Source organism: Trachypithecus francoisi, unplaced genomic scaffold, assembly GCF_009764315.1.
Source record: "Trachypithecus francoisi isolate TF-2019V2 unplaced genomic scaffold, Tfra_2.0 Lachesis_group21, whole genome shotgun sequence".
NCBI classification, from domain to species: domain Eukaryota; kingdom Metazoa; phylum Chordata; class Mammalia; order Primates; family Cercopithecidae; genus Trachypithecus; species Trachypithecus francoisi.
The window spans coordinates 5752077-5770572 of NW_022681467.1; the positions used below are offsets into that span (position 1 = coordinate 5752077).

The window sequence follows — 18496 nt, forward strand, 5'->3', positions numbered from 1 at the left end:
ACATACTTTGGAGACAGCTGCTTCTGACCCTTTCAGCCTCCCATCTCATGGGCACCTGCCTCTTCCCTACTCAGCTGGCTCCCTCACCCACTGCCAGCCTGCCTGATTTCTACTCCCCTTTGTGGCCCTTAGCAGCAGTTTGTTTTAGGTTTCCTACACATCCTGAGCAGAACCAATCCTTGCCTCATCCCATAGAATAGCTCTGCCGTGCTTTATATTGCCTTTTATTTACCTGTGTACTTACGGGAACCAAGCTAGGTAAAAAATGAAGGACTGGGCTCCCGTGCTATGTTGCTCTCCTAGCAGGTGCTTCACTGAATTGTGTATAGCTGTTATTTGCCTCTCTTCCCCTACCTCACATACCGTGCCTCATCTCTCTGAGAGAGAAAAACTCTCTGATTTTATAGCCTAAGTGCTTAACTATAGGCTCAGTCTGGACCTGGAGCTAGATGGCCTCAGTTCAAATCCAGGGTGCATCACTTAGGAGCCATATGGCATTGAAAAGCTACTTCTTTGAGTGTCAGTTTTCTCACTGGAAAATGAAAACAATAGCCTCTCCTTCATTGGGTTGGTGAGGGGACTTTATGAGGAAATGCTTGTACAGCACTTAGAAGAGTGCCTACCACAGAGTGAGAACGCCTTAAATGTGAGCTTTCATTGTTTTAATTATCACATAATAGTAGACAGATAGATGGACAGATAGGTAAGTAAACTGATGACAGACCTGTGTAATCCCCTATTCTTGGCTAACCACAGCTGCTGCTGTTGACTGAATTGAAATCTAGTGAAATGCCTTTTTTCTTTTTTTTGAGACAGAGTCTCACTCTGTTGCCTACGCTGGAGTGCAGTGGCACCATGTTGGCTCCCTGCAACCTCCATCTCCTGGGTTCAAGCAAGTCTCCTGCCTCAGCCTCCTGAGTAGCTGGGATTACAGCTGCCCACCACCACGCCTGGCTAACTGGCTAGTTTTTGTATTTTTAGTAGAGATGAGATTTCACCATGTTGGCCAGGCTGGTCTTGAACTCCTGACCTCAGGTGATCCGCCCGCCTCGGCCTCCCAAAGTGCTGGGATTACAGGTGTGAGCCACTGCACCTGAACATGCCTTTTTAAATATATACCTAATTCTAACACTGGGCAAATAAGAGAAAAGTATCTCACTAGATATAGTGATATAGTATCTCATCATATGTTGTTTCATAAAGTAGTTCTTGGTGATAGACAGGAAATGTGGTAGTTTGTCTTCTCTTTCTACCCTCTGATAGTTACCTCCATCTCTACTTCTCTATGAATTCTCCTTAATTGTTCTTAGCAGCAAAATGATACTAAGTTGATATCCTTTATCCGGCTTTGTTGAGAACATTAGCAGTAAAACAATGTAAACAGTCATGAGAGAGTCATTGGCCTTTCTAATTCTGAATGAATCTGCACATCAGTTTCCACAACACTTGTTTACCTCCTAGTATAGTGATCTTTTCCATTCCTTAGAAATTTGTTTTTTTGTTTAGGCAAACCTCTTTTGCTTAAATATTCACCTGGAAGAGAATAACTTGACCGAGTTTGGTATTTTTTATCTAGGATGAAGAATAAAATGTCGCTTATTTAATGTTTCTAACTTACAAAAAGAGAAATGTGTGTGTTTCTCTTCCTTATGTGCAGGCGCCTCGTTCAGAGGCTGTCACTGTCCTTGGCTCTCTGGTCTGCTTTCCAAATACCTACCAGGAGATTCCTTTACTGCAGTCAGTGCCAGAAATAAATGAGGCCATTACAGGAACTGAAGATGTCAAGGTACATAATACATTTGACTGTATCTCAAGTTTAGCACTTTTTATAATTCTAGCTGTATGATTATCTCTTCCATTAGTATATATTAATCTGCGTATTCCTGAAATTTTGCTGTATCTTTTAAATGTTTCAGTAGGTGTTTTTAGAAGGCTATTCATGGGCTATTCATGTGTTAAATTCAGAGCATATTGCAGTTAGACCTTATAGCTATAGCTATAGCAGGTGTTTTTTGTTATACCTGTTTATTGGGCCTAGGGATCATAATCATGTAGTGAATTGCCTTTGGTAATGATTTTATTAACTTAATTAACTGCATTAGTGCATCAAGTTAATTTATAAGAAATAATGGAAGTAAGCTAAATACTCAATCACATTGTTGGCCTGATTAAATACTACTAATAATTTGAGATTCTAAATTATTTATTGGAGAATAAAAGTAAGCATTTGTTCTCTCCTCAGCTGACTTTGAGGTAAACACAAATGCTTTTAGAATCCCAGAATCAAACTATAAAACATAATTACAGTATATAATTCAGTGTACAACATTTAATTCAATTAAAGTAAAAGAAAACTGAGATTTTCCTATCTGGAAGTCTCATTTGCTTTATACCAGAAGCGCTCTACTCCCACGGGCTGAATGGCTTAGGGAGGCCCTGTGGAGACCCCCATCCTCCACCACCCACTCCCCCGAGCCCAGTGTTCTTCTCGCCTCAGGCTCTCACTCATAGATGAGCTCTCTGAGCTCCCTGGTTGGACTTCAGTAGTTCCTGGCTGCCTGGAACATGGTCAGAACATGTGGGAAACCAACTATGACAAAAAGTTTTTATTTTACTTAATTTTGTGTTTTTAGCATTACCTCATAAATATTTTACTGAAGAATGCCACAGAAGAACCAAATGAATATGCAAGGTAAATGTTGAATAAGAAGTAAACTGTTTTAGAATTTTAAGATACACATTTATGTGTAAGTAGTTAATGTTACAAAAGAAAACACTTATTCTTTCACAGAGCTCTTATACAGACTGAAAAGTATAGGAAGAATGCTGCCAGGAGGATGCTTTGCATGATTATTTAAAAAGGTATCATTATTAAGTAAAAATTGTAAAGTGCAGAAGAGTATACATAATACACTATTTTGTGTGAGAAAAAGCAAGATTACAAATATAATCATATATCCTCTAATATTTTCAAGAAGAAAGAAAATGAAAATATAAACCAAATATTTATAGAAATGGTTGGTGTATATGCAGGGTAGTGACTCTCAACCAGTGATGATCTTTTACCCCAGGAGACATTTGGCAGTGTCTGGAAAAATTTTGGCTGCTTCTGCCAGGCATCTGAGGTAGCCAGCAACCTATGATCAAGATACATGAGGTTTTCTGGGCCACTTATGTGATGAAAAGTTTCTGCCTCTCCTCCCAAGGTGAAGACCAAAGCTGGGAATGCTGATGGAGGGGAACACCTGTCTCCGATCCTCAATTTCAAACCCCATAAGGTCACCAGAAGCCCAGCTCAGCCTCTTACTCCCTCCTAGGAACGGTTCATGTTCTGCTCCCTCTGTAGCCTCATTCCAAGACAACAGCCCATCATTCCTCACTGCCTTATCAGCTATTTGATGATTTTAAGGGGTTTTTTCTCTTGTATTTTGTATAATTTCTTTGGTTATCTTCAGTAGATGGGTTAGTCCAAATTTCCTAGTCTGCTGTTACCAGAAGCTAAACTGATAATAATTTGCAAATATTAAGCTAACATTGCATTTTTGGATAACCTCAACTTGGTTTATGTGATACCAGACCTGGTTTGGCTAATACTTGTTCAGGAAAATTGCTTTTATATTGATGGCCTATAATATTCCTTCCCCATCCTTCGCTTATCAGGTTTGATTATAAGGTTATAAAGTCTCACAAAATGAGTTAAGTACTATTTCATTTTCTTTCATTGGAAAGAGTTTTTACAGAATTAGAATTAATATTCTTGTGTATTTAGTAGACCTTGGTGGTAAAACTACCTAGGTCTAATATTTTCTTGATGAGAAGATTAACCACTGACTCATTCTCTTCAGTGATTTTAGGACTATTAAAGTTTCCTTCTTCTTTTTTTTTTTTCTTTTTCTTTTTTGACAGTATTGATGAACCAAACTTTTCTAGGAATTAGCCCATTTCACCTAAATTTTAAAATATACTGGTATATGAGTTATCTCTATTATATTTTATCTCTTTCACTTCTATGGTTACATCCACTTTTTAAATCTCTGACACGTTTTGTGTATCCTCTAATTTTCTGAAGTAGTCTTGCTAAAGATTTGTCAATTTTATTAGTCTTTTCAAAGACTAGCCTTTGGTCTTTGTTCAACTTCTCTATTGTATATTTGCTTGTATTTCCCACTCTCTGCTCTTTTCTATCCTTCCTTTTATTTTCTTTACAATCTTACCTTTAAGGTTATATATTATTTTCTTACCTTTAAGGTTATATATTTAGTATATTAATTTCTCCTTTACAGATATAAACATTTAAGACTACGTGTTTATTGGTAGTTACTACTTTGTCTGAATTCTATGGGTATCTTTTTGTTACTGATGTCTTAGTTAATTGCATTATGGATCAAAATGTCTTACAGCAGTCTTTGAAATGGTTGAAATTTGCTTAATGACCCACTAGGTAGTCAGTTTTTGTCAATATCTCATATAAACTTGAAAAAAATGTATGCCCTGTTCTTTGTTGGGCATAGTCTTCTAGTTGTGTTTATTAAATTTTTTTAATCCTGGGCTTCAAATATTCTGTATCCTGTCTGATTTTTTTTTCATCAGCTTGATCACCTTCTGGAAGAAAAATGTTACAATCTCCTGCTATTTTGGTGTGTTTGTGTATTACTCCTTATATACTGTCAAATTTTGCTTTATATATTTTGAGGCTATGTGATTAGTTGCATAAAAGTTTAGAATTGTCCTATATAGTGAATCAAATATATTTTTTTAGTGACTCTTTATTTCTAAGGAGGATTTTTTTTATCTTAAAGACCACTGGTTTAGTTATTTTTAAATAATACTTTCTATTCTTTTTAATTAACCTTTTTATATTCTTCTTTTAGATATCTTTGCAAAAACTGTATATATCCAGATTTGATAATTTTATCCCATCTGATCTTTATTTTTTAACTGAAGCTTTAGGTTCATTTCCATTTGTTATAATTACTGATCTGTTTGGATATACTTCTTTTATCATATGTTATACTTTATTTTTAATAGGAAAGAAAGATCCAATTAAAAATAAGGTACTTCTTTTATTTCTCCTTTATCTTGCCTTCATTTCCCTATCCCCTGTTTTTCTTTCTTCTTCTTTTTTTTTTTTTTTGATTTTTCTCCATTCTATTTATTACCTCAATTGTTTTTAAATCGTAGGCTCCCTTTCCTTCTTTTAGAGGTTATACTAGATATTTGAACACGCATACTTACCAAGCCTGCAGCTAGTCTCTCATTACTCTCTTCCTGAACAGTGCGTGTTCCTCAGAACATAATTCCCTGATTTTGCTCCTACCTCACTGAACTTTCTCCTTTCTGTCCCCTGTGCTGACCTTTCCTCCTCTACCTAACCTCTGATGAATGTTAGAGTGACTCAGGGTTTAGGGCTGGGCCTATTCTCTGTATGACTTCCTGGGTACTCTTATTCTGATCAGCCTTTAAATACCATCTTCCTGCTGATTTATTTATCTGCCTCTTCATTGAGCCACTTTTATACTCAGACTTATATATTAAACTGCCTACTTGACATCTCAACTTGAATGGTTTTTTTTTTCCTTTTCTTTCTTTCTTTTTTTTTTTTCTTTTGCGATGAAATCTCACTCTGTCGCCCGAACTCCTGACCTCATGATCCGCCCACCTCGGCCTCCCGAAGTGCTGCGATTACAGGCGTGAGCCACCGTGTCCAGCCAACTTGAATGTTTTAACACAACTATAACTGTACCCTTGAGTCTGCTTCTGACCCCCCTACCCCGCCTCCAAGCTGACTGTCCCTCAGATTTCATCTCACCACATGGCCCCACCATTCCCCCAGGTTTTCAGTTAAGAAATTTAGAGAAAACCCTTGATTTCTTCTTTTTCCTACACCTACTGCATCTAAATCATAAAGTCTTGGCAGTTCTTCTTCCTCTCTCTTTTTCTAGTTCAGAAAGCCAATTTCTGCGGAGTTAAAAACAGAATAGAAATGTATATGGCATGGTCAGCTTTCTGTAAAGAGTATCTGGTCCTAGCACATTGTTTAGAGGAATTAACAGTGAAATTTATTTTGAAAGTTGTATTTAAATATACTTTAAAATAAAATATAGCATTTGTTTTATGTTTGTAGTAGGTATTGTGCATATTACTGTAAAGAAAACAATTACAAACTCCATTTTTGACAGTTTCCTCAGATTTATGTTTTTTATTCTTCCTCAAAAATATCTTGAAACAGTAAAATGTAATAACCTATTAGTTTCAACAAAACTAGATAAGCTGGGCACAGTGGCTCACGCTTGTAATCCCAGCACTTTGGGAGGCCAAGGTGGGTGGATCACGAGGTCAGGGGTTTGAGACTAGCCTGACCAACATGGTAAAACCCTGTCCCTACTGAAAATACAAAAATTATTTTGTGGTGGCGGGCGCCTGTAGTCCCAGCTACTCAGGAGGCTGAGGCAGGAGAATTGCTGGAACCCGGGAGGTGGAGGTTGCAGTGAGCTGAGATCACACCACTGCACTCCAGCCTAGGTGACAGAGCGAGACTCTGTCTCAAAACAGAAACAAAAACAAATCAAAACTAAGTGATACATGGGCTGTGACAATTAACAGAAAATATACCATTTAATTAAATATTAAAGTACTAAACCATTATCAATATTTCTATTTGTCCTGAAAATTGGCCTATTGAGGATTCTTTATCTTTCCTTTCAAGAAGACATTCTGCTAACAAATCTACAATTTTTGCTATTTTGTATAAACAGATTTAAAGTGTTTTGTTATTTGAAAATACCGAGAAAGTTTATTAAGTTTCATGAGAGTTTTCCTCTGTTTTCTTCTTTTTAAAAAGATGCATTGCCATTTGCTCCCTTGGGATCTGGATATGTGAAGAGCTTGCACAGTGTACAAGCCACCCTCAGGTGAAAGAGGCCATCAATGTGATAGGAGTAACTCTGAAGGTATTACCAGTTTGTGGTGCTGATTGGACATTAAGCCATATCTGAGGCATTTAACAGTTTGAATTTGAATTAGCCCCATCTTTTTTATCCCCCAAATGACAGAAGGATTATGATTCCCATTGCATGTGCTGCAAGGCTCCCAGGAGGGGCACCGACGGCTGCTCCCCTGCTGGCAGCTGCAGCCCAGCCACCAGTGTCTCGAGTGTTCCTGGACCAGTGGCCAGATGGGTTCCTCTGGTGGCTGGGAAGCTCCTGTCGCAAAGAGGACACCTGTAACCTGTTGGTGGGAGTGACAAGAGAGTGGGGTCTCGTGCTGTGGCCTCTTCAGCAGACCTGGGAGAGACCTCCACAGCTTCCATTTAGGCCCCTCAGTGTTCACCATCTGGCTGAATCTTGGGCACTTTAAGGACATCTTTCTCTCTTTGTTCTGTTAATGAGAAGAAGAACTGCCATTCCCTGGGCACTCACGCTAGGTCGGAGTAATGGCAAACTCTAAATACTTCTGTTAATCTTCAAGACAGCTCTGCAAGATAGATGTTGCAATTTCTGTTTTATACCAGAGGAAATCAAGGCCCAGAGAAATTAGGTCACAAGCCCGAGGCCACACAGGTGTAAGTGATGGAACCAGCAATAAAAGCAGATCTGTGTGGCATTAAAGGCATGCTTGAACTTTCACATGTGCTATTAGGCTGCCTCTAAGCCAAAGCTCAAATCCTGCTGGGTCCTTTCCTGGGTCCTGCTTGGAAATGGTGGTAATAAATAGCATTGCCATTACCACCCTCAGGGAACCAGTGAGTGCCTGGTCTCTGCCAGGTGCTTTGCTGAGGGTTTTATGGAAGTTTTTAGTTCAGGGGTAAGTGTCCTCAGTTTACTGGTGGAGAAACTGAGGTGCAGGAGCATTCAAGGCCCTAGAATGACCACCTCACTGAACCAAAGTTCAACCCCTGAACCATCCATCCACCTGACACCAGCATTCAGACTGCTGCGTGCCCTTCTGTGCTGCTGCCGCACACAGCTATAATAGCAACGGCACTTACAGCTGACGCCTGGGACAGTTGCCATCAGGCCAGCAACAGTCGCTGTACCACCCTTTGTGTATTATCTGCTTCTGCGCATAGGATGACCAGCCAGTGCTGTCTCCCACCCTTGGCTTGGCATCTGGCCCCTGCCTGACCAAACTCAATGCCTCCTGTTCCCCAAGTACACCCTCTGACCACCCCCATTGCTTCATCCTCCCCCATTTCTCCTCCACAACACCTGGGAGTGGAGGTGGGAGTGGTTGTTGTATTATGGGAGCTGGAAAAACACTTGCTGCTGATCCCTGTGATGAGGAATGGAAAAATTATCCAACCACAGTATCACAGAAGAGTGCCCCTCCAGCCAGAGCAGGGTGCTGACTGCTGACCTTTGTCAGCAGATTTAATCCTCAGAGCTGCCCTGTGAGGGGAAGTGTCAGTGCCACCTCCACTTCACAAATGAGGTAGATGAGCTGACTAGGGATCAAAGGAGCTTGCCAAAGCCAAACCCAGAACACTCTGGCCACATGTGTGGAATTTTGCACAACTGAGGTGTGTAGGACACTTCCTGACTCCCAAAGCCTTGGAGAAATATTTACATATAATTTATTAAAGTGAAAACAAGTTGGCTATAAATATATCAATGTGGATCCCAATTCATTTTTAAGTACCCTTTTTCAATTCTAAGATCTGTTTTTAAATTTTTAATTTTTCTTAAATCTAGAGGTATATAGTTAATGTAAGGTGGTTCCCCCATCTCTATTCCTTCCATGGAAAAACTATTAATAACTCAGTGGTGTGTTAGATTGAAGGAGATAGACACACACAGACACACAGAGTCATGCATCGCATAGTGATGGGGATACATTCTAAGAAAAGTGTCACTAGGTGATTGCATGTTTGTGTGAATATCATAAAGAGTATTACAGAAACCTAGATGGTTTCTGGACTTTGTGGGATGGCTTGTTGCTCTGAGATTATAAACCTATACAGCACACTACTGTACTGAATACTGTAGGAACTGAATATTGAATTGGAACACAGTGGTGAGTACTTGGGTATCTAAACATGTCTGGACATAGAAAAGGTACAGTAAAAATATGGCACTATAAGCTTATGGGACTAGTGCTTACCAAATATCTGCGGTGCTTACCAAATGTTTCCAAAAACATTGTTAGGAGGTATGTGACTGTATATGTGTATCTCTGTATAATATAGGAAAGAGATAGAAATTGCTAACAGTAGAAGGATAGATAATCTTTCTGCAACTTTTCATAATTTTGGGGGACAATATAAGATACCAGAAAAACAATGTGGTTACCACATATTGAGCTCTCACTCTGTCCGCTATCCCAGCACAGCATAGAGATTGTCCTGCTGAATCCTCCCGCCTCTGGATAGCAGTAAAAGAGAAGAGGACTGAGGAAGGTCAGAGAACTGGCTCTAGCTTGAATTGCTAAGAAAGCAGAGGGATCAGGATGCAGCCAAGTTGTTGGGTCTTTAACCATTATTAATAACAGGAAACTCATTGACTTAAGTCATGGTCTCTGATTACACCTCCCTCCCCACTTCCCTCCTCCCCTGTCTCGCTGTAGTTCCCGTGTTGCTGTGGCAACTGGGTTGTTTTACCTAAGGACATAGCACATACATCGAAGAACTGAGGACTGGAAGGGAAAGAGTTGCTACAAGGAACAAGAAGAACAGCCACCACTATGAGAACAGGGGATTCTAGGAGGCTTTGGGGTTCTGTCAGGAGGGAGAGGAATGGAGAAAGAGGAGGCAGTGGGGTCGTTGGCCCCACCGCCAGCCGAGCCTCGGCCTGCTTTTTGGGTAGCGGAGAGTGCAAGCCCTGGCAGGGCTTCCTACTTTACGGGCTCCACATAAAGCCAGTGCCACCTCTCTTGTAAGAACCCTTCAGAAATGCCCTGCAAAGGTGACCTAGGTGCACCTTTGAATGTGCAGAGCATTCCACTCAGCGAGGTGTTGCTTGGCTGGTTTGTTTATGGTGGAGTAGCAGATGGATGGTGGGCATGGGGTGGTTGGGGGAGGTGGTTCTAAGCCATAGCCATACTCACCAACTCTTGTGAGCTGTCCAGCCCTGCTCCTTCTCCCACCCCGTCTTCTGAGACATCACTGACTTTCCTCCTTCTCCTTACCCCACTGTTGTTTCTGGCTTTGAGTCCTGCCAGCTGTACTTCCTTAACGCCCATTGAATGCCCATGGTCTGTCCCACCCACTACCCAAGTCCATCCCTCACACAGCTCACCCTGCCAATACGGAGCCTCCTGATCAGAGTCACCAGTCCAAGACTGGCCCCCACAGGTCACTGTTCATACCACTGTCAGCGGGCTCTGTCCACGCATAGGCTGACCAGTACAGCCCACAGGCTGGAGCGCTCATCGTGGCTCTCTGTTGGTTTTCTGTGACTGTATGCTGGAGAAGTGGGAGAGCAAATGAATGGCTTATTTCATCTCCACCATTCCCCACCTCCTTCATTACATGTCAGTGACACCACCCTGCTTGCAGCCCCCTGCATCTGACCGACCTTTCCTACCTTGGTGCCTGGGCCCTGCCACCCATGCCTAGAAGGAGACCCCACATCCCCCCTGCATTCTTCCAGGAGCAGCTTAGCTCTCCTCTCCTTCCACGTTGCCGTCTCTCTGCCTGTTTTTCCCCAAGCCCCATGTCCCACTACTCTCTGCCCATAGCTTTCTTGTCTTGTCGGTCGGCTCTCAGAATTTTCCCTTGTCTGTTTCCAGCTTCTTGAGTTCAGAGCTTTGCCAGCCTTGTCTTTCCACCTGGTGACTCTACCACTGTGGTGCAGCAGCAACACACACAGTGCCCGCTCATGTTCTCCCACTCCCTCCGAGTTTCATCTTCACCTTAGGCACACCACGCACATCCTTAAGGGGGGCATGCTAGGCATTACAGATACAGTGGTGAACAATATATGCAGGAAATAACAGACAAAAAGGTCAGCTCTGATAGCCTGTAATGCCATGAAGGAGATCTAATAGGGGAATAGGATGAAGCTGAAGAGCTGAGGGGGTGGGCCACCACCCAGCTCTTGGGGCGGTGTGGTGGCCTGAGGGAGGAGATGACATTTTATGCCATAATTTGAAAGATATAACAATGCAAGCCACATGCAGACCTAGGGATTAAGTGTTCCAAGCAAAGTTTAGAAAGAGCAGGTGCAAAGGCCATGGGGCCAAAGCAAGCCAGAGTGTTTGAGAGATGGAACAAGGCTGGTGGAAATTGTGTCATCTGGGATGTGGGGTCTCTGTGGCCAGGGAAGGCTGTGAAGAGCCCCTGAGTGCAACTACTACAGCCCTGGGTTTAGCTGGTGCCTCTCAGGTAGGGGTAGTCAGTAACTGTTTATTCTGTAGAATTAAAAAGCTTTCCCTTTCATCTTCCTTATTCTGTACATTTGTCACTGAGGCACTGAACATTGATGATGGTCTGCTTCATGTGGCTTAGAGTGAGGTGTCCCTACACCAGGGTCAGTGACGAACTTTTCCTGCCGTACATAATGAGTTATGGATAATGGTATAGCCCCATGTTCTGGCCAGGGAGAAAAGCAGAGGGTGCCCTTGTCCCTTCCATGCTCTACCAGCATGAAAAAGTAAGACCTTTAAGGTGCTGCCCTTAGACATGCTACGTCACAATAAATGGAAGCATCCAGACCTTGGTGATGAGTTGAGATGCATGCCAGCCTCAGGAAACGTACTCAAAATAATTGAGTATACCATAATTCCTTAGTTATCTTCTCCTACACTCTAACTTTACACATTCTTAGTATGTTATACATGTAGGTCAAGTTTTATTTCATAGGATAGAAAGCCATTTGATCAATCCCTGTTTCTCCATATGTAAAATGAAAATAACATCTACCTTGCAGAGCTGTCAGTGAAGATTTATCAATGAGAGAATGAGTAAAATCCTTGTAAAAGGTTCAGCGTACGGGGATACATTTTAATTTCCTCTATTTTTCAAAAATATGATTAATGTGAGCTGAATAAGAAATTTGAACTTATGGTTTTAATTTCCAAATGAGTAAATGAAAGCTTCTTGTTCCTGTAGAACGTTATGTAAATTAACACAATGAGGCTAGAGAAGAGGCTGTTTTAAAATGGTGATGTGATGATGTCTAAACTCTCTGGTAGTAGGACATATTTTTCATCAATTTGAGGCAAAACAGATAAATGTAATCTATAAGGAACTGAGAGGAAGTAACTATTTTGTCCTTAAGAATGATGCACCTGTTAAGTTATGTGTCTGCTTTGGGATTTGGTTTCCTATTATAGTTTCCCAACAAAATCGTGGCCCAGGTAGCTTGCGATGTGCTTCAGTTGCTGGTTTCCTACTGGGAGAAACTTCAGATGTTTGAAACCTCTCTGCCTCGGAAAATGGCAGAAGTAAGTCTTTTTTTCTGTAATACTAAAACATAAGCATTTTCTTTTTATTGTATTTGATATTTAATTAATTATAAATGTTCAAATAATTGTTAGAGAACCGACTATTAAATTACCACAAGTCACTCATTTTAAGATTAAGTTAGACTGGTTCTTCTCAGCTGTGATTTCAGGCACTATGTAAAGAAGCCAGCAGTATTCCAGACAGAGGCTTATACTTGGGGAGTTTGAAAGGCAGGCACGACCACAACAAAGAGACCTTTTGTAGGTTGGGCTTCATTCATCAAGAGCAATTTGGATGGTGCCAACAAGGAGTAGGCAGCTGGTTATGATGCCCTCCGTGAGGGGTGGAGGGGGTGGCTGTTGTGTAAAACAGATGTCTCTCCCAGACTAAAGCCCTGGACCCCACTTTCTGCCCTAGCAGGATTACTGGCCGTAATGAGATTGCTACCACGATAACCTCTGTGTAGGTAACTGGTGGGAGAGAGGGGTGGAAGGAATAGGAAGAATCTTCTCAACAGTCATGTCCTGAAGGCCACTTGCATCCAAGTGTGCTTCGCCTGTCCACAAGCAGGCACCTTCAGTCCCATAGGTGTCCATGGGATAAGGCACTTCTACTGAGTTTTATAGCTGCACTTTTAACACATGCCCTGTTCTTATACATCCAGTGGTAACTCTTTGAGGAAATTTGATTTGTCCCCGTGAGGTATTACAAGGAGAGAGAAGAAGTGATGTGGGTTTATTTTCTCTCAGCCCTAGACAGATTTCCCTGGAAAGATCACTTTGTTCTCTCAGAGGTCCATTAAAAGGCACAAGTGATTTTTGACCTTAAGTGACCTAGAGTGAAATGGAGTTTGGACATGGGAACATAAAATGCTCTGAAATGGAAAGTAGAGTTTTGGGGTGACGATGTAATTTATCATCTAAATGGGACTGCTTTTGAGAATGAAAGGGGTGCTGTTTACACCAGTACAACAGGTGGAGACTTAGGGTAATTTATAATAAAACTAAAATGGGAGCATTTTCATAATTATTTTTGGAAGTATTTTTTCACTTCACTATGAAAACTGTGGAAACTGATGTTCAGAATTATGTGACTGCAGAGAGAAATACTCTTTTCTCTGTCTTCCCCCCTAATTTTTCAACCAGAAAAGTAGAGTAGAAAGTGGCTGTGGCCCCATTGTCTTTTCCTAATTTTCAAGGTCACCACACAGCTGGCCCTCTGCTTTGTATCACCTTTCTTTGGTGAGTTGGCACCAAGCTGGCTTTAGTTGCAAGGCCATCGTGGGACTCCTAACATGGGCTTACAAAGGCTTACAAATATGGTCTGTTTGATTGGGGATTTGTCTTTTATGCAGATCCTTGTGGCCACAATTGCTTTTCTTTTACCAAGTGCAGAGTACTCCTCAGTGGAAACAGACAAGAAGGTAGGTGGCACATTAAGTTTTTCCTAGAGTTTTTTTTTTTTTTTAATGTAAGGTAAAATGATAAATAATGTTACAACTAGTGATATCCTTTGTAATATCCTTCTCTATTGGCCTTAACAGTCTTTTTTGTGAAAATGTTATTTATTTATTTACTTGCTTACCTGCCTATCTAGCACCTGCATGTCCACTGAATACTATGTGTAGGGACAATTCTCTTATTATTGTGTGTAGTGAGGTTTAAGAGACTGCAGCATAAGTTACCGGGCATGTTCTTCTTCCAGTTTATTGTGTCCTTGCTACTCTGCCTCTTGGACTGGTGCATGGCATTGCCCGTGAGTGTCCTTCTCCACCCCGTGTCCACGGCAGTCCTAGAGGAGCAGCATTCGGCCAGAGCCCCCTTGCTGGATTATATCTACAGGGTGAGTCTCCACCTGGGTCTGGGGGAGTGGAGTGTGGGTTTATATGCCAGAGAACCACCAAAATATGTCTTATGCGTGTACTTATTTGTCATTGCCCTTTTGAAAAGGATTTATGGTGGCTAAACTTTTTCTAAAAAAGTAAATAACTTGGCCAGGCGCGGTGGCTCACGCCTGTAATCCCAGCACTTTGGGAGGCCGAGGTGGGCAGATCACGAGGTCAGGAGATTGAGACCATCCTGGCTAACAAGGTGAAACCCCGTCTCTACTAAAAGTACAAAAAATTAGCTGGGTGTGATGGCGGGCGCCTATAGTCCCAGCTACCCCGGAGGCTGAGGCAGGAGAATGGCGTGAACCTGGGAGGCAGAGCTTGCAGTGAGAGGCGATCTCGCCACTGCACTCCAGCCTGGGCAACAGAGCAAGACTCCATCTCAAAAAAAAAAAAAAAAAATTGTAAATAACTTAAGGACTGAAAGCAGAACAGATATAAAAAAGCAGTGGTTACCAAGTTAAAGATGCATGCATTTTACATGAGTATCATCTTTAATCTTTAAATAACTGCAGTTTTGTCAGAATTCTTCAATTTTCATGGAACATGTTCTATGTCTACTTAAGAAAGAACTGTTCATATTATAGAGATATCTACATTAACTTTTTCCCTAGGGCAAATAACTTCTTTTTAAAAAATTAATTTATTTTTGTTGCACATATTAGATGTACATATTTTCAGGGTACATTTGATAATTTGGTACATTCACATAATCAAATCAGGGTAATTGGGATGTCTGTCTTAAATGTTTATCTTTTCTTTATGCTAGGGACACTGGAATTATTCTCTTCTAGCTGTTTTGAAATGCACAGTTGATTAATGTTAACTACAGCCATCCTACTGATCTATAGAACACCAGGTCTTATTTCTTTTATCTAACTATTTGTATACAGCATTACTTTGACAAAATCTGTTTATCAAAGGAAGAAAAAGATTTAATGGTCTCAGTAATCATTTTGCCTCAAAAAATTCTTAAGAAATAAATTAAGGAATTATGTCACATCAAAGTAATTAGCTTCATCATTTTTATAATATTTAAAATATTCTTAGTTAACCCCCTACCCCTTCCCCCCACACATACACACTGATGACTAGGGGTGGCCTTTGCTCTGGATTGCTTATAATATCCTTCTGTAATTTGTCTTAACAGTCTCTCTCAAACCTTGGCTGTTCATTTAGCATTTGCATGTCCACTGAATAATTACTGTTATGGAGGGAAAATTCTGTGGTTTACTCTTTTACTAAGAAACCTTTAATAATAAAAGAAGAGTCCAAGACACAGACTGATCACTTTATTGCCTTATTTTTAAAAGTATTACTTTAAAAAAAATACCTAATTGTAGTTGAAATTCTACTAAAAAGTATTTGTGTATTCTTAAATGGTTTCTTCAGTAGTTAAAGATTTTAATAACTATATTAGGATTCATTAGATACTTCTGTTATTTTTTGTGACTTATAAACCTGTACAGAGCTTGGTTTGGGCCAACTGCATTAGCCACAATCACTTATGTAAATCTCTTTTCTGAGTTCTTTCTTTTCTTAAAGATTTCTCTTAAAATTGTTTTATCACTATAAAAGTCACCTCGTAGTAAAAATTCATAAATTTACTAAATAACCGTTTGTTTTGTATTTTAAGAGTAAACTTTTTATTGAAGTATAATATGCTTCCAGAAAACTGCACCAGTCTGTAAGTGAAAGCTTGATGAATTTTTACCAGGTGAGCATGCTTGTAAAATCAGAGCCCAGATCAGGAAACAGAACATTCCTGGCATCCTGGAAGCCTTCTCTGTGCCTCCGCCTAGCCACTGGCCCCATACGCATGTCCAGGGATAGCCTCTATCCTGTGTAACAGAGTAGAGTAGTTTTGCCTGTTTCGAACTTGATACAAATTGAGTCATACAGTATGTCTTCTTTTGTCTGACATCTTTTGCTCAACATTATTTTTCAGTGATTTATTCAAACTGTTGTGAATAGTTGCAGATTTTTCACTCTTGGTGATAGATAGTATTATACAGAATAAACCACAATACATTTATCCATTTTACTAGACATTTGGATAATTTAGAGTTTTGGACCCATAAAATACGAATATTCAGGGTTGTTGTTTTGGGGTTTTTTTGTTTTTTGTTTTTTTTGTATACACACATATGCATTTCTGTTGGGTGTGTACCTAGGAGTGAAGTTGCTAGAATACATATATTCTGCCTTATTGGTAAACAGCAAATAATTTTCCAAAGTAGTTGTGCTAGTTTACACATAACATGTGGTTTTAATGTATACTTCCTACATTTATTGCATTTTGGCTACTAGAAATTAATTATCTCAGTGATTGCAGCTTAATTTTTAAATTAATAACAGAGCTGCCGTAAGGATTTTCCTATACTGCATTTTTTGCTAGGAAGAGGACATAGTCAAGTGGTTGCCCTGACAACTGTAATTCTTGGTACTTTGTAGCCATTTACAAAGGGTACCTGACCACAAGGCCTCTTGCCTTGTCAGCAAACCAAAGCTAGTCATCTAAAAGTGAATTTACTTTACAGAAATATATTTAACCCAATGGTGTTTTCTTAGTTTTTCAAGTGTTACCTTGATTCTTACAGAAATCAGTGTTTGGAGTTTATGATCTTGAAGTTATGATTAAAAAGGGAAATCTGGTACAATCATTACCTCATTTATGCATTTTGGCGTATTCAAGATGATTTGTGTTTGCATGGCTTGTATGTGTACAAAACCTCAAATGAGTAGATAGATCTTCAGTCAACTGCAGTTTGTAAACTACCAGTGAACTTTCGGGAAACTAATCTTGTCAAAATAAGAATAATTTAAAAATTGTATTAAGTTAGCCCTTACAATTCATGTGTCATGAGTTATACTAATTTAAGCTCATGTTGTACACTAATGATCTCTGCTTGTTGTGCTCATTCCACCCTCCACCGTGATTGGCCTGTCCCACCACTACCCTTCATCCCCTGATTAGTTCCTTCTACCTGTGCCACCTTTGGTGGACAGGAGGGGGACTTAGGTATGTGCAATCACACAGAATGTGAATAAGTACTTTTTAACTTTTACTTTCCTTTTGCCTTGAGAACATATTTCTTGGCATTGATATGAAAGGAGCAAAATAAATTTGCTAAAGTAAGAATATATTTAAGAGTGGTCATTTCATTTCCAACTAGGACCAAGCAGGAGTCCTAGCTGTCAAGTGCAACAGTAGTTTGACAGATTGTCAGGGGACACGAGGTGGGTAGCATCCATGGTGCACATGGCCTCTGTTTTCACAGGTTCTACACTGCTGTGTGTGTGGCTCAAGCACGTACACCCAGCAGAGTCACTACACACTGACCCTGGCTGACTTGTCATCCACGGATTATGACCCCTTCCTGCCACTGGCAAATGTGAAGAGCTCTGAGCCAGTCCAGTATCATTCATCAGCGGAACTGGGTAACCTGCTGACTGTTGAAGAGGGTGAGTGAGTATTCTTTCAAGTATGAAACCTTGTGAGAAGGAAAAGGAAGGATTTAGCCTTTTGCCATGCTTGCTGTACTATTTTTTTTTTTTTTAATCTAGTTGTTGAAGTTGAAATCCTAGTTCCTGGAGTCCTCTGTGATGGCAAATTCTGCCTTCCTTGTTTCTTCTTTTTTTCTATTTTTTTTTTCTCTGCTGTTTTCCCATTTTAGTAGTTCAAATGGTTTTTGTATTATTCAAGCCAGGTATGTCTTAGATCCTTGGAACTCACAAAAAAGGCTCATTTTCTATCCTCAAGGAGCTTTACATCTAATGGAAAACACACAGTGAAGTCCAGAAGGACTCATTGTGGACTGGTAGCACCATGAGGGCTTTCCATGAAGAAGGACTTAAGCCAGACTTAGCAGGGTGGACAGATGTTGAAAGGAGCTCGTAGATTGTTCCAAGTTAGGAGAGTATTATAAAAAGAGATGGAAATGTACTTGCTACAGTTTTAGATTTGCTCTGCTCATAGCAGAGAGTCCATTTTAGAGTATATAGGGATTGTCAGGACTTAGAGCCTGCTGTATTTCTTACTTAAGCACCCCTCTCCCCAGAATGATGGGAGGCCGAGACAGGCGGATCACGAGGTCAGGAGATCGAGACCATCCTGGCTAACACAGTGAAACCCCGTCTCTACTAAAAAAAAAAAATACAAAAAACTAGCCGGGCGAGGTGGCAGGTGCCTGTAGTCCCAGCTACTCAGGAGGCTGAGGCAGGAG

At 40.5% G+C, this 18496-nt stretch overlaps 1 protein-coding gene across 8 annotated transcripts in view; it reads left to right on the forward strand.

Moving 5' to 3' along the window:
• Window positions 1-18496, forward strand: part of RALGAPA2 (Ral GTPase activating protein catalytic subunit alpha 2) — a 325653-nt gene that overhangs the window by 173517 nt on the left and 133640 nt on the right. For all 8 annotated transcript variants that reach the window (XR_004431099.1, XM_033185465.1, XM_033185462.1 and 5 more), the window contains 7 exons: window positions 1658-1786; window positions 2634-2692; window positions 6842-6950; window positions 12271-12381; window positions 13737-13805; window positions 14087-14224; window positions 17552-17735. Coding sequence is in view for 7 of the 8 variants with exons in the window: in XM_033185465.1 (XP_033041356.1) it covers window positions 1658-1786; window positions 2634-2692; window positions 6842-6950; window positions 12271-12381; window positions 13737-13805; window positions 14087-14224; window positions 17552-17735 (799 nt within the window). In the remaining variant the exon portion in view is untranslated. The remainder of the gene's footprint in view (window positions 1-1657; window positions 1787-2633; window positions 2693-6841; window positions 6951-12270; window positions 12382-13736; window positions 13806-14086; window positions 14225-17551; window positions 17736-18496) is intronic.